The sequence below is a fragment of the Drosophila willistoni genome, chromosome 3R (assembly GCF_018902025.1).
Source record: "Drosophila willistoni isolate 14030-0811.24 chromosome 3R, UCI_dwil_1.1, whole genome shotgun sequence".
Classification (NCBI taxonomy): domain Eukaryota; kingdom Metazoa; phylum Arthropoda; class Insecta; order Diptera; family Drosophilidae; genus Drosophila; species Drosophila willistoni.
In genome coordinates this window covers 13,100,015-13,116,996 of record NC_061086.1, presented here as the reverse complement: position 1 = coordinate 13,116,996, position 16,982 = coordinate 13,100,015, and the positions used below count along the sequence as shown (strand labels likewise).

At 35.9% G+C, this 16,982-nt stretch overlaps 1 protein-coding gene across 1 annotated transcript; it reads left to right on the top strand.

Moving 5' to 3' along the window:
* Positions 1 to 15,161: 15,161 nt before the first annotated feature.
* Positions 15,162 to 16,982, top strand: LOC6651386 (geranylgeranyl transferase type-2 subunit alpha). The gene has a single exon (XM_002073748.4). The coding sequence runs from the start codon at positions 15,270 to 15,272 to the stop codon at positions 16,818 to 16,820; it is 1,551 nt and encodes a 516-aa protein (XP_002073784.1). The 5' UTR covers positions 15,162 to 15,269; the 3' UTR covers positions 16,821 to 16,982.

The following is a 16,982-nucleotide window of genomic DNA, read 5'->3' as shown; positions in this document are numbered from 1 at the left end:
AATTTTAAGTATATTTCTTTAAATGACAATTTTTTTTTAATCCTGAAGCAAAGGACATTCTGTTTTCTTGGCTCAACAGTTGATTTTGTTTATCTTTTCTTAACTTTTAGCAAAAAATGCCCCCTCATCGTCACCTTTTGGAAGTAGTCAACCTTCAGAAGTTTTTGCACCTGTAAATTAAGCTAATTCGATCGTTGATCGGTCACAGATAAGGATAAAAACTATCTTTAGTTTTTGATCTAACCCCAGTCAGTCTCCTGATCTGAATCTTATCGATAACTTGTGGGGTCAGCTATAGAATCAGGCGGGAAAAGAAAAAAAGGCCAACAATCGACAATTGTGGGAGTGCAGCGAAGAAAATTTCAATAGAGTCTTGCCAAGCTTTGATTAAGAGTATCCCCAACCGGATGGAAAAAGTAATGGTAAAAAAAATGGTGGATACATTGGATATTTATCCCATAATGAAACAAAAACAGATTTTCAGTGAAAATTAAATATAACTTAGGCAATTAAAGTGTACATATTATTTTCATCAAGCACGAAATTCTCCAATTTCATATTTTTTGTTGTAATTTTTAAATAAAATTATTTTTCTTTTCAAAATTAATTTATTTTTAAAAAGAAATGTTCAATAAAGAAGGATGCATTTAAATTTTGGTGATCAATGCAATAGAAAAAAAGTTGTGCTAATCAAAAGTCAATAAAGTTCAATTTTAAGCGGTGTACCTATTATTTTCATCATGAGTGTAGATGAGGATAAGCAAGCTTTGCCAATTAATCATCGAGCACTGAGCTAAATTCTGATAAACTATAAATTTGAAAACCTTTTAAATAACAAAAGAATTGTGCTTTAAATAAGACTGGCTCAAGGCCTTTTTGTCTTTAAAAATTGTAAAAAGAACAGAATTCTGTGAAACAAAAACTGTAATTAAATATGCAAGGAACTCAAACTTATTTAGATATGCTATTGAAAGAAATCGTTTACATTTACACAAAGACAAAGGCAAAAAGCCAATAAACTGAATAGACAATGGAGCTACAAAGGGATATAATGAAAGTTTTGATTAAAAATCTTCCATTTTTATGTAATTGCAAGCGTGAAATACTTAAAAATAGAAACTCAACTCAATCTAATCGATTAACAGTCGTCACACACCTTCCATATAAATGCCAGACTAGTTTCGTTTATATAGGCCTACTTGAGACAAAACGTGATGGTAGCCAAAGATGTAATACCAACGATTATTTTCGTGCGTTTTTATTGTCTTGAAGTAGTTGGAAAAATCATTTTTCGCAACTCATGTGAAGACTATAAACACAACTTGTGATGAGATTGAGATTAAATTAAACCATTAAGTATTATAAATTTGTAAGCAGCAAGTTTCATTATGGGTTGTGAGTTGCCTCAAAAACTCAAATTTCTTACTATGAATGGTTTTTCAATTTCAGAGATAATTTTCGTGGCATCTTTACAGTTTTTGACTTCATCAATTATAACTTTAACTTTGACTTTTATGGGTAGACTTGTGTCTTAGCTACAGCTCAAGTGCAAACGTATTTCAACTTTTATCCACCAACTCCCATTTCTTCCTCTTTGCCAGTCAAGGACTGTTGGGTAACCCCTTTAGTTAAAAACTTTTAGCCAAAAGGTGAAAACACACTGAAGGGAAAATGTAACACACCGAAAATGTGTTCATGTAATTTGCCTTCAGGTTTAACTGAAAACTTTTGCTAGAAGCAGCAGAAACCGTTAATCAAATTTAATTACACATAACTTGGCTGGCAAACAAATTACATATAACCGAAAAACTAAAAAAAAAAAAAATATGAAAAGAGAAAAACAAAACTTACAAAATTAAAGAAACGACATGCCACGCCCCCATGGGACATGCAAACGAAGGCGAGGATATACTTTAGAGACAGAAATTAGTAATTTCGTTTAATGAGTAGCAATAGTAATAGTTGGTGGCACGGGGATGGGTGGCCAACAGGAGGAGGCGTACGTAACTGAACAGTACGGAACGGTTGCCAATGATTGGATTGCCTAGGACCATAGATACGCTTGGTTTGCCATCACTCAGTCAAGAGTCCCTCCAACCGTCGTTCTGTCTGCCGGTCTGTCTGTCTGTCTGCCGGTCTGTCTGTCTGTCTGTCAGTTGTGTAATTAAAGTTCGCATGACCAGCAATTGCATTTTGAATTTGAAACGGAACGATGGACGCGACTCACTGCCCTCCTTCGCCCACATCTTCTCCCATTGCTGCTCGTCAACTCAATTGGCTATCGGCCCACTCAAAAGACTCAGCAGCAGCAACAATAACAACAACAACAACGATGACGATGACAATTTCCCGCCCGGGATTCGATTCGGAGGAAGCTTCAACGGGTTAACCGTTTAGGACAATCTGCAGGAGTAAAATTGGCTTCTGTTCAGGAGCGCAATACAAATTAGTGAGAGAAACCCTTAAAACTTTAATGTAGCTCAAGTTTTCATTTGAAAGTAATCCTTTTTCATGCTTTTACCTAGAATATGGATTGATGGCAAAATCATAATATCGTATCTAACTAAAGTTATGCCAAACTAACCTTTAGAATCCCAATAAATCTTGTCATATCTTAACTCTCTTTCTGTCTATATTATGTTTACCAATCCAATTTCTCTAGCAGAAAGACACTCAAATACAAAGTCTGTCTTCTACGTTCTGCAAGAGTATATAGAGGATCTTTAGTAACTTTTTCAAGTGCTTCTTTCTTCTATATAATCCAGCCCTGTCATTTTCAATATGTAGTTATTGTTCTCGCATGTTCGCATGTTGTTGGCATTTAATGAGTGTCTCTGTCTTTCCGATGTCGTTGTCGTTGTCGATGGCGATGGCGATGTCAGTGTTCAGAGTTCTTAGTTTTCAGTTCGCAGTTCTCAGTTCTCGACCTGCCATTGATGTGTTTTGTGGCTCTTGGTTGGTTGCTTGGTCTTCATGTCCATTTTCGTATGCATGGCATGTATTTAAGTAGGCTGCTACTGCTACTGCTGCTGCTGTTAAGTGGACATTAGGGGCATTCAATTCTATGCGATGCTATGTGGGCATTTGTCTGACCTTATATAGAGTAAAAAGCAGTAACACAGCAACATCGATAGCAACAAAGGCCACTTGCCATTCTCCTCAAGTGGCCAAGAAATAATCAGAAGCATCAGCAGAAAAGAAAAAGTTAATCATAAAAACCAGAACGAAATTCCATAGAGAGAGATTTTTGTATTTTTTCCTATGTTGGCAATTGTTTTTGATATGGTAAACGGTTTCTACAAGATTAGCAAAGTCAATAGCATTCAAATTGTATCTATAGATGGTCCACGAAATGGACATTACAATGGCTTCTCTGATTAATGAAGATTTCAATTGTTAAACTTATTTTTATTATGAACAAATGCCAAACCATCGAAAACACACACACACAGAACCCACTCGATATTATAATGTTCTTTTTTAATGATAGCTATCCTTGGGAGCATCAAACTGTGGTGCAGCTTCATCATTGTCGATTTTCTCAATCTCATGCTCATCATGACCAGCAACAGAGAGTGTCATGGACAAAAGGTAATGGAGTTTGAGGGGAAGCTTCATTCAGCCGCGACTGAGCAGATAAACATATTCCTCTATGTATGGTATTTCTGAACCCTCCGCACCCCCATCCGACAAAAAAAGCAGTGAAAAAAAAACACTTATTATTATTAATAATAAGTGCACATTAATGTTTGCTTGATTAAGCGCTCAATCAAATGAAATTCTATACGCATGACGAGCCTGAAAGCGAAGCGAACCGACTACCTAACGCAAAAACCGTCTGGAAATGAAGGAGACCAAAGCCTTTGGTAAATATAATTTATAATTTACGCCTGCCTGATGTTCCTGCCGTTCATATGACACCGCACCGCTGTTGTCTCTGCTGGCTCTGGTGCCTGATGATGTTCATGGTCATACTAGAGGAAATCTGGAAAGTCCGGGCGTGTGTGTTCTCTTTGTTGTTCCCCCGCCATGCCGCTGCCGCTGCCGCTTGCACCCATCAATCATATCATTTAATACATACCTACAAATATATGTATTGTAAGAGCAGCGGGAGTAACTGTGAAACTGAATTTTGCGTTTTATATTCGGCACTTGAGTGTAGTCTTCTTCTTTAGTGTTTTTTTCTCGGGGCGAGAGGGATTGTAATTTGGTCTGACGGAAGTGCCATCCATGCACCTTGCCGGGGAACCGCCTTCGTCTGCGTCTACCTCGGCTGGTGGGTCTTCATAGTAATTGTTTGCACAGCAGCTACAGATACATTTGGTTTTTATCTGCTCTGACGCATTTACCGTTGCCTGGCCTTTTGTTTGCCCAAAGGACACTCACGGCGAGAATGCTTCGTGTGAATTTCTTTGGCTCTCTGTTTATTTGCGATTTCGTTTTTGGCATTCAAACAGGATGTTTGCACCTTTTCCTTTTTTTGTATTTGCCCAGAATAGAGAGAGAAAGAAAAATTCACCTCTTGCGTCTCTTGCCTAATGACAGCTTGAATGTATTTTTCCCTATTATTAATGCCAATGCAAAAGCAATTTAATATATTGTATGTATGTATGGAATACCCCTTCCTCTAACTATATGCAACCCCTAATGGGTTAGATGAGTGGAAACCCTTTAGAAAATTGCTTGAAAGTCAAACTCACTTGAGACCTGGAGACTAAAAGAAATGAGTTTAAAGAAAAGAAAAAAAAAAAAAGAAAATGATTTCAAGTGGTTTGAGAAAAATAAAATGCAAATACAAAACACAAGTACACATAAAAGTAACTCAAGTATTAAGCATTTGCCTTCGAGTAAGAGTACGAGTACAAGGTGAATGTGAATGTGAATCATTGAGATATACTATATATACTCGTACATACAAACCAATATTCAAATTTTCTCATTCAAGTGCACAAGGCAAACGAAATTGAAATTGTTTAAAGGAAACCATAGAAGTAAATCAAAAGAAAATGCCATTTACATTTACTAACGGGAATCAAATAAAAGAGAAACCTCTAAAAAAAATTTAATTTAAATTTGATTACAATTTAAATTTAATTTACAGTTCATTGCAAAAACTATTCATTGTGGCAAGTATAAATAATAAAAAAATAAGTTCAAAGAAATCGTTTATAATCTTTTTTAGTACATCGAAAGAAATTAAAGAAGTAAAATAGCTTTTTGTATTATTTTTTATTATGTATTTTAGTCTTTTTCAATTGATTCAAATAACTTTTTGTGAAATGTGTTAATCGAAGATCAAATTTTCGTTTAATTAGACTCGTTAATTTAATTATAACTCAGAAGTTTTGTAGGACAAATCCAGTGTAAATTAATAGCAAGTTAGTTTTACAAAATATCAGCTTAAACAGTTCTATATAGAAATATTTCTTTTAAAAATTATTTCTGTTTATTCGATTAAGCATCTGGATTTTTATACCCTTGCAAAGGCTGTTAAAACATTGATTACAGCTTTGTAACGCGGGTAAAGAAACATTTCCTAGCCTAAGAACTATACTAATATAGTTCTATATTATACCTATATATACCTAAGTATAATATACAATAATTTTATTAAATTAAATAAATTTAATAGATATTTAAGAAACAGAACTTATTCGAGTAAACTCATTAAAGAAACTAAAGGCCACAGCCATAGGTTAGGCAAAGACACAACCAGGATACAAATTACATCTTCATCTTCAAACTTAATGAACTAAATGAGTTATTAATACCCTTCTCCTGTCCATATCTTGCTACGTACATAATTTAACATAATAATGGTCTAAACAATAAAAAAAGTAATACAATTTTAAGTAAAAACTCTGTCTTGGCGACTCAGTATATGTCTCTTATGTAAAAGTCAACAATTATAAGTATAAACCTGTCCAATTCTTATTCAGATTGAAGTCCTTTTTTTTTAAGCACATTTTAGAAGTTGAAAAGAATTCTACCCTGACGTTGCCTGACTTTTGTATAAATATACTTTAAAATCTTTTAGAAGTATCATCTCTGCATCTGTCTCTTTTAAAATTTAAAGATATTATGTTATTATTTATTATAGGATAGAGTTGTAAACTATCAACCTACATAACTATATTTTACAAGCACTGGCAACTAAGGTCTTCGGCTTAGACGAAAACTACATCCATTCACTAGCCTAGGATTCGAGCCCGGATCCTCGTTGTGCAGTTAACTAATATTATGTTAGTTTTCGTAAAAAATTACTATTTTAAGACTGTATTAATCAAAATTTTTGTCAAATTTAATAGTTTCTGAGGTACATCTGGAAAGAATTTTTACATATTATATTAGATTCCAAATTTCAATATTATACAAGCTCACGTTATGCCAATGCCTAAGCCTCTTGTCTTACTTAACTTACTTTATCTACAAATAATCAAACATTAAAGTTTATAAAATATGCATTTGTGAGAAAATTGGCATTATTCAATTGCTAAATTCGTCACAGAGTTAGTAAGAAACTCTATTCTTTTGAATAGAGTGAATATCTTTGTCCAATCTCATTAGAAATGGACTATGCTCCAGCTTTGAGTGTGTAGAGTTCACTTTTCAATTGAATTGTGTTCAATGAATCAATATTACTAATCAACAGAATGTCTTGCTGTTCACATGAAAAGATTTAAATGACTATACAGCCAAGTAAATTTAATTGAAATCTATTGCAGTTGATTGTGATTTCAAAAAGTCTTTGTTGCATGCCTTATTTGAAATATTCGTTAGTCATTAGCTGAGACAACGCCCATTTGACTTATCTTGCAACTTTTGTAGATAATTAAATTTCATTCAAATTAGTGAAATTTGTTTGGAATTCGAGAACCATAATTAAATTCTTTGAAATTTATCAGATTGTCTCTCTCTCCCGCTCGTCGTTTTCATTGAAAATTTATCTGTTGTTCAGTTCCCATAAATATCAAGATCACATTATGAATAATGAAATATGGCTGCTGGGGTAAAAAAAGCTAAAAAAATACAACAAATTTAAGTCGAAGATTACGAAAACATGTTTCGTTTGAAAACGTTTTTGTATGTAAATTTTCTGATTTGCCTTTTAATCTTTTCTGATTTTGTCTTTTCGTTTATTTATTTATTTTTTTGTGTATTGTTTTGCATGCAGAGATTTATAGCAGACAAGTCGATATATGCATATTAATTAAATTCAATTACACTTACAAATTGCAATTACATATTAACGTGTTATACTGAAATGCTTTGTGTAATGAAGGTAAAAATTTATTTAAATAATTAATTAGATGCAATTTCCTGGAAAACTCGACTGACTGACTGACTGAATGAAACGAATTGAAATGAAATAAATTGTTGAAATTGTTCACAAAAAGGAATCTACAATTTAAATGTATTATCCGGAATATGCAAATGATAAATGCGAATTTTTGCCAATTCGCTGAAGGAAGCACAAATCCAACAGACGAGACGACGAAGGCTAAAAAGAACTGAAAGACCAAAAGGGAAAGAAAAGGCCTGGAAGGCTTTCAATGTCTGCAATTGTTTGTGTTTGTTTAAGCGTTCGCTTGTCTCCTGGTCTTTTGTGCCCTTTTTCAATGTTGCACACACACACACACACAGAGAGAGAGATACGACCCATGGCCCTGGCTCTGCCCAGAACATAGACCCAAAGGCAGAGACCAGTTTTTAGACCTGGTCATGGAGAGGCCGAAGCAGCGCAGCGCACTTAATCATATTCGATACAGATAAGCTTCAGTGCCGCTACGTGCATAGAATTTAGGCATACATAATAATCATCAGGCACAAAGCAAACACAGAGAGAGAGAGAGAGACAGACGAGATAAAGGCAGCAGCAGGCTAAGGGGAGGGCCAACAGAAAACCATTTATAATTTCATATTATTATTATTCCTTATAGAAATTGCAGGCAACAACACACACACAAAAGGCCAGACCCAAGTCGGCTGTAAGGCAGGCAGGCAGTCAGGCAAACAGGCAGAGGCAGCTTTTAAGTTCAAATTATGTTTCGAATTTGAACTTGACTACAAAAAACCGCTTCGTATCTTCACTCGGGGCAAGGGACCCCTCGCTGCGGTTACCATCATCTCATCTCATCTTAAAAATACAACCACAAAAGATTTGCGCCATTTGATCTTTGCTTTTTTTAATGTTTTTTTTTTTCTTTTTCTTTCTTTCCCCGTTTTTAGGTCTCAGGTTTCCATTAAGCCACACCATATGCCACCGAATGTGGCAAGCAAGCTGAAACCAAAGTGCAGCTGAAAAACTTCATTTCTCAATATTTAAGTCAATGATTAACAGGGAATTGTATCAGAGTATTACTTTCAAGGGACATGAAAATAAACTTTCCAAGAAAATCGTAGACCCAATCCAAGACACAATATGGTTGATTATTGTTTGAGATTTTGAAACTGTGTACCAATTTCGAAACCTTTTTAGGTTTTTGTATTATTTTTAAGATGAAATTATCTATTTCTTAGAGAGGTTTTAGTTAGAGTAATTGAATCAATATATAATCGTTTGCAGTAAGTTAATTCTAGGCCAAACAATGGCGAATCGAGCTTATCATTTTGGGAGCAACATCAACCAGTTTGAGAGGTTTTGGGTGAGGGGGAATTAACGGTCACTTCACTATCTACAAAAACACATAAATATTTTCCCTTAAGCTATAAAAGTTTGGAAAACCCGTAGTAGAAATACTGCTGACCTTTATGCCCTGTCCAAGGCAAAAACTCTTAAATCTAATTAGGAAAAATTATTTATTTGAAAAACGGAAATTTGAATCTATTCTCCCTTTCTCTCTCACTCTCTCCCTTTCAGCTGTCTGCCATCACTTGTAGACCGGATTATAGTATTAAGGCAAAGTGAAATTTTGAACTCACACACACACACACGCAAATATTAAAAATAAAATCAATGAAATGCGAAATATCAAAAGCTGAATGTAAATACCAAAAAAAAATAAATAAAAACGAAAAGGGGACAAAGTTGAAATGACGAGACCAGATGAGGGTGACAGTTCTAAGTGTGGAGAGGGCTGGCGAGAAGGGAAAGTAGAATTAGGCAAACTGACAGGGGGAGAAGATCAAGGGCAAGAGCAGCAGGAGTAGAGAGCGGCGTAGAGAGGTAGGGTTAGAGGAGTGTTTGGCAAACGCTTAATTGGCATTAAGCACGTAAGGATTCCCCCTTGATATTTATTTTTACATTTTTTTTTTTTTCTCTGTTTTATTCCTTCTTTGTTTTTGCCGTTTTAGGGTGCTCGTTGGCAGCAATTGTAATTAGGAAACATGGATGCAAGGATGCGTGGATTTGAGTATAGGACGATTTAAAGCCGGAATTTTGCCTGCTGCCACGTCCGTTGGCTATTTATTTAGGCCAGCCAGCAGGCAGCAGGCAGCGGGCATCGGGCCGCACGTTTAAATGCGTTTACGTATATGCTGCGGCAGGCAAAGCCTTTAATGCTCATGGCAAACACAATAACGCCAAAGGATAACAGCAGGACTCTGAACAACGTCAGCAGCAGCAGCAGCAACCCCGTCGTCACGTTGCCGAGTTGCTTAGTTTTGGACGTTCTTGTTATTATTGCAATTATTATAATTGCGCACATACAAAATTGTCGTCAGTTACGGGATGTCCTTGCCACCCACCCAGTACAAGACAGGAAGCCAAACAGGACATGGCGAGAGAGAGAGAGAGAGAGAGAGAAAAAAAGTAATTCACTTCTTGCGTTCGTTTCCTGTCCTGTCGTCAGCAGCAGCAGCAACAGCAGCAGATTTGCATAACTTTTTCCAATTTCAAAGCTCAAGCTGTGGCCAAGCCATATGTATGAGCCCTACAACAACCACGCCCCCTCCCCGTTCACCATCACCGCCTTCTTCTGTTCGCCATCTCCGGTTACGCCGCCGTCATCCTCATCGTTGCCAGGCTGCTTCTTATTTACGTCAATTGCTTGCGCATTCATTTTGAAGGGTGAACATTAGAGGGCCGTCTAGAACGGGAGGGAGTGGGGTGGAGAGGGAGAGGCTGGCATTTGACATGGATTTCCCTGGGTTTTAGTTTTCTCTTGCGTGGGCATTAGGTGTCAATTTTCAGCTTGGAAAAACCGTCTGACACTTGGCTGGCTCCTTACTTCCACCGGATTGGTAAAACTTTTTCCATTTTTTTGGAATTTCCATTTTCAGATTATACAATTGTTACCATGGCAAAAAGAAAAGAACTGAAAAAGTGAAGTACCTAATACGATTTCACACCACTAAATAATTTAATTAAACTCTATTTGAAGTGAATTTCAAAAGTGGTAGAAATTTCAAAAGGAAACGAAAATGATTGAGAACCTTTTAGCTGCATCCAAGAAAACTTTACTATAAAAAGTTAATGAATATTTTACCAACTGTAATGCAATTAAGTTTAAATTAATGTTTCCATGGACTTAAAATTATTCATAATAGTTGAATCTCTTCAATAGCAAGCTGTTGCAATTTGCCACATTTTAAAGAAGATTAAATTAACAATTAATTAAGAACTGATTTAATCTAATTGATTGTCTTCTGTTTTTTTGGGACCACATGTAGAACAAGATGGAATTTAGGTCAAGAATTGCAATTAAACATTTTAAAATACACCTGCAACTCGCTTTATGCTGGATTTGGAAAAATCGTGAAAGTATTATGATATATATTATAGATTTCTTTAATTGTTTTACTTATAGATTAACATCTCCTTGAAATTGAAGACCCCAATCAAGATTAATATCTCCTACTTTAAAATGAGTTCCAATTTTTTTTAAATTTTTTTTGATAGTTGATTGATTAAGACAGAATGGCTAGTACATAATATTACAGTAAGAGTAAAGTGTAACGGGATTTAAAATTAATTAAAATAAAATGTTTAAATTCAATAATTTTGCTATAAATTGAAAACTTATTGAACAAAAAAAAATATTAGGCCTCTTGTGACAGCAATGGTATATTACATTTATTTTTGCATTTAACTTATCAGGCAGCAGAATTGACCTTACTGCTGATTTACCCAGAAACCTTTGCATTTACATTTATTCGCCTTCGCCCCTTCTGACAAGATAATGTTGTGGATCACCTCCTGGACTCTTGACAACCACTGAAAAGAATAAGGGCTTCCATATCTCCATCAATCTCTTTACCACTTTCAATCTCTGCTCTACTGAAAAACCCCTCAGCGGACAATATAACCGCAGTATATAATTTTATAAAAAAATATAACATATCAATTTAGAATATCTAGAGTCGAAGGCCTTGTTATTTTGTTCAGGTCTAGTATTTAGTCCTAGTTTAGCTTATACCCATTTACGAGACGATCAAGGCCTAAAAAATTCAATCAAGTCGTTTTTCTCGATATCGCATTTTTTCAACATGATATCTCAGAAAAAACTTCGAGGTCAGGCTAGGTATTTCTTTTAAGGGCTATAATGAAGACCATACATGTATATATATATATTTTTGTTTTTACGTTTAATATATTTGTTCAATCTACCATATAAATTAGAGCCTAACAACAAGTTTGAGATATTTTTCTTGCAATTAGTCTAGTACTTAAGCTAAATCCTAAGGGAATTGGCAAGAGAATTTGGATGTGCTTACAGTTTTGCAGAATACTTTAGTTGCTGACTATCTATTTAAGATTTTACGCTAGGTATATTTAGATCATTTTGAATGTTTTCGTTCAGTATGTACCACGGAGCCCCCGTGATTGATCTTGATATATGATATATGTATATTGACACCGATTTAATGCATTGGCATGAAACTCAAGACTTAAAATTTAAGTTGCATAGAAAATTCTGTAGTTTCTAATTGAACAAAAAACCTCATTTAAGGACGAAGAAGAAAAATTCGAATTTTTGGGTGGACCTCACCAAATGTCATTAAAGAATATTTAACAGGTACTTTCCCCTGAACTGTTGATACAAATACTTACCTAACGGCTAGACATCAAAATTTCAAATCTAATCAAATCAAAAGGAAAGAAAATTGAAGGGAAAAAAGTATAAAGAAAACTTCATTGAGCAAGTCATAAAATTTAATTAGAAAAGAATTTCCTCCAGCGATTCGGAACAAACGAATGGAAGAGCATTTCTTTTTTATTTTTTATTTTTTGTGCTCGTATTTTATTGTTTTATGACCGAGCAGCGAAAGAAAGTGGAGGGGAAAGGACAGAGACTGGGTAGACAGCCATAAATGGCCACATCGACGATTTGAAATAGACAAAAAAGACGATTTTGTCGACTTCGTCGGGGGAATAATTCGAGGACGAAGACACAGCAGTGTAGCAGGTGCGAATGAAGGACCCTGTCTTCTCTCCCTCTCTCTCTCTCTTTCTTTCTTTTTCTGCCTGGAGCTGATGCTGCTCCTGCTCCTACTTCTGCTGTCGAAGTTGATTCGATGTTTTGGAGCGAGAAAATCAATCGTGCAGCAAAACAGAAAAGGAATTATATACACATACATACATATGTATTTATATGTATGTATGTGTATATATGTATTTTTCGTGTATTTTTTTCTTCTTTTATTCCGTTTCTTCATTTTCCTGGCAGCAAATTTCAACGACGTGTTGAAATGTGGGCGTGTCAGTTAAGGCGCTGAGGCGTTTATCAAAGTCAAATCCCAGGGGGAGGATGGAAAACAAAAACCGTGGCAAGAGACGAGAAGAGAAGAGAAGAATCTGCCGTCGTTACCGTTACTTTCTATGCCAGTGCGCCCCCGTGTGTGTCCCATCTAATGTGATACGCATCAATTTATGAAATTTGAAATATTATGACTGATTTTCAGCGTCGCCGCCTGTGAGTCGTTCCCAGTAATCTGCCTGTGATGCAGGTCCATGGCGGCGTTAGGGCTGCACCAGGAGGGTAGCAGGGTAGCCTGTCCAAGGGCAGGAAACGGGGGTGTGACACACGCTCACCCCGCCCCTCGTCCAACTTGTGTACTGGGTCGAGCATTTAAAGGATAAACAGACAAACGGCCGCAGCTTAGGTGGAAAAATTATTCGCATCGTGATTCCCATTGTAATACTTGTATATATCATATAACTGGGAATCTCGTTTAAGTACCTTCGTTTGTTTGGTCGGCCGGTCTGTCCGTTCGTCTGTCTGTCAGTTTGCCAGTTAAGCCAACAGGCAATGAAAACGAAATAAAGCAGCGATTTTTATATTCATTGGGACAAACTTTCAGACAGGGACAATATAGGGTTGAAATATCCTTCATCCATTCAACATGTAAGACTACAGAATAATAAGATTAAGTTCTTTTTAAAAAGAAAACCCATTATTTTCAGTTGACAATGTAAGAAAGGATTCAATTTTGATGGATTATTTATCGATTGGAATTTTGAAATTTTAAAATATTACTAAAAATAGAATAAGCTTTAAAATTAGATCTCTGAGTAGGAATTTAATTGAACTTTTGCTTTACAAATTTCCCCAAAGTAATCTGATGCGATCCACAACTAACTATTTTAAGATTTTTAGGATTATTTTTATTAATACATTCCATTTATGGTGTAAAATGGTGTAAAATGCTTTTATTAATACAAATTAAAATAAGTAAATCAATCCAAATGGGAGCTATATGATAGAGTCGACCGTTCTTTGTAAAATTGTTCCCAGTCATTTATAAATCTATTAAATTATAGTGTACATCAGAGTCAATATGCTGACTTTTGTGTTTTAAAATCTACCAGCCAAATCGCCCAGTACAAATTAATAATTTATTGTATATGCAACGATATCCATTGCAAATGTTATTCTTGGGGAATAATTATTGAGTATATATATAATATAGTAATATAGTAATATAATATTTCTCCTTCCTTAGCACAATCTTCAAGCAACAATAAGCTTTCCATTGCACTCCATCCTGTCACTATTCAGTTGGTTCTATGTCACCTCATCTCACACCTGAAAAAGAGACAGCGTCTCATAATTAATGGAGCCACACTCTGTTCGAATATCTGACAACTGCTGCACATGTCTGTTTTTTGAATTTAATTTTTATGATAAGTTCCACTTTATGGCTGCAGAACATATCATTCTCCTTACGGAATTTGTTCAGGAGATCGGTCACATCCAATACAAGTTGGAGAGACTTAGACGGACACGGAAAGAAAACAATCGACATGGCCGAACCAATTGTCATCCAATTCTTTCTTAAAGCTTTCTTAAAGGCAATTGTTTCACCGAAATTATAGAAAAATAGACACATTTTTAAATTTTTTAAAATTGATCGTACACCTTCGGACCCTAAGAACAGGTTTTAGATTTATTAAAACTAAGATAAACTGTATGCCACAAATTTGGCCCCAGAATTAAATTTAGAGCCAATTGATAGACTCAATTTTGTATGTATTTTTATGCATGGCCTTATTTTACGACATTTATTTATTATAAAGTATAACTACACTTGAACTAAGAAAAATAGTGAATTAAATGTCCCGTCGAGTGAGATACTGTTCATCAAATATCGGACTAAAAATATATAGACTTCCTTGCCCTGCAAAACAGGCATTGTTTAGCAAAACAGCCGAACTATTTCGCTCTGTTTTCTGTAAATATTTCATAGCTTTAATATATTGTACAACGGATATTGTTAATATAAATTATATATACATATATATAAATAATATATGATGCAAAATAAACTTCCGGCCGGGATCAATTAACACCAGAGTTCAAATCCGAGCCAGAGCATAGGGTGTAGTTGTAGCCTGTGCTGTAATAAATAGGCGACAACTACACCCTTAACATAACTATGCTGTAATAAATAGTTATGTTAATAGTTTTACATTTGTGTCCTATACTTTATTATAATAATAATTAATTATAATACATAATAAGTGCGGAGATGATTCAAAAAGACAAAGCTCCATACTAATAATGACAGATTCAAAAGTGCTAAGGGCTAAGAGAAAAGTGCTAAGGGCTGAGTCGAAGTGCGAAGGGCTGAGTCGAAATTAATGTTAGACATTGGCACTATTTACTGGAGTTGCCAGAGCATGCAAAATGTGGTCACACTAATATACAGGGGGCGCCACCAAGTAGACTATAGGAAACAATATGGCAGCACTGATGCTAATGTTGCCAGTAAGCAAAAAAAATGTAATCAGCTGTTTACTGATTCACTCATCAGTCCACTAATTTTATATCAGAAAAACGAAAAGAAACGCGTCTATATTCTCCTATTTAATTCCAAAAGCAACCAAGATGCACGGCCGAGTAAAAGTGCGCACTACAGAGGAGGAACGGGAGCGCAAGAAAAAGGAGCAGGCCCTAAAGATGAAAGCATACCGGGCAGCTATGACCAAGATTCAAAAGAAACGGGCAGGGGGCGAACTGGATGACGAAATGCTGGGATTGACAACGCAAATTCTACTAAGAAATCCAGATGTCTCCACTTTGTGGAACATACGACGTGAATGTGTCCTCGAGAAGATAAGAAAAATTACAGAAGAGGAGGAAAAGCAACAAGAAAACAGTGTAAAGCCGGAGGATGAACCAAAAAAAGATGAGGCGGAGGAAGAACCCAAAGAGGTGGTAGACTCACCACAAAAGCTGCCAGTGGAGGATCAACTACAGTCCATTTTGAACCATGAATTGCAGTTAACTGAGCAATGTCTAATGGTTAATCCCAAGTCCTATAATGCTTGGCATCATCGCTGCTGGTCCTTGGAGCAAAACCCCTTGGCAGATTGGCAACGTGAGTTGCAGCTTTGCAATAAGTATCTTAAATACGATGAGCGCAATTTCCATACCTGGGACTATCGCCGTTATGTAACCGGCAAGGCGCAGGTTCCCAACAAACAGGAATTGGACTTTTGCACCGAGAAGATCAAGGTGAACTTCAGCAATTACTCGTCATGGCATCATAGAAGTTTGCTGCTACCGCAACTTTATCCCAATGAGCAGCAAGATCGGCCCATGAGCGAGGAGAAGCTACGTGAGGAACTGGAAATGGTCCTAACGGCTGCCTTTACCGATCCCAATGACAGTAGCGCCTGGTTCTATCAACGTTGGTTGCTGGGCCAAGGTTTTCATGGTGATAAAGATGCATTTACAGTGGTTGCCTTTCGTCTAGATCCACATGGCAAGGCTGTGATAGGTCTTGACAAACCATTTCCAGCATTCAATGCTAAAGTGCAATTAGTCGGAAAAGATTCCTCGGTAGATATCTCCAGCTGGCTGCCTGTTAATAGGGACAAAAGCATTTGGAAGTCTACAGAAACCATAACCATCGAAGCCCAAGAATCGTATGAATTGAAATTGCCCAATCAGCAAATTAAGCTCAGTGCTTTACCCCTTAATAGAGGTTACTTTTACTTTAAGCCGCCTAATAGTTTATCTTCGTCATGCAGTCAAGATCTGAAGGCAGAACTTGAGACTCAATTGCAATCCTGTCTTGATCTACTGGACTACGAACCCGACAGTAAATGGACTCTACTCACCAGTTCCTTGTTAATGCGTGCAATAGACCCATCATCTCATCATGCAAAGAGTCTAGAACATTTGCAGAAATTGCAAAAAGTCGATCCATTGCGAAAGGGCTACTATAAAGATTTGGCTGCACGCTGGACTCTAGAGTACGAGCTTAACAAATGGCCGCAATCTGAAAAGTTTCCATTGCAATTTGAATTGGACAAACAGTCGGAAGCATTAACTTCTCTGCCTTATGGACAATATTTGATTATAGCCGATGAATTGGGATTGCCTGAAAAACTTAGGAACTTAGCCCAAACTTTTAACGAACTGAAACTATGAATTTTGGGTAAATTTATAATTATTGAAACATTCTAAATAGATTAAATATTCCTATTTATAGCCACACTTATGGTTTTGTAAATATACACATATATTGGATAACAGTGCTTAGATATTTTATATTAACCAATAAAACTATTGTACAAGGAAAAAATGTAAAAA

Coding starts and splice junctions, on each gene's coding strand:
- LOC6651386 (XM_002073748.4), top strand. CDS start 15,270: ATGCACGGCCGAGTAAAAGTGCGCACTACAGAGGAGGAACGGGAGCGC.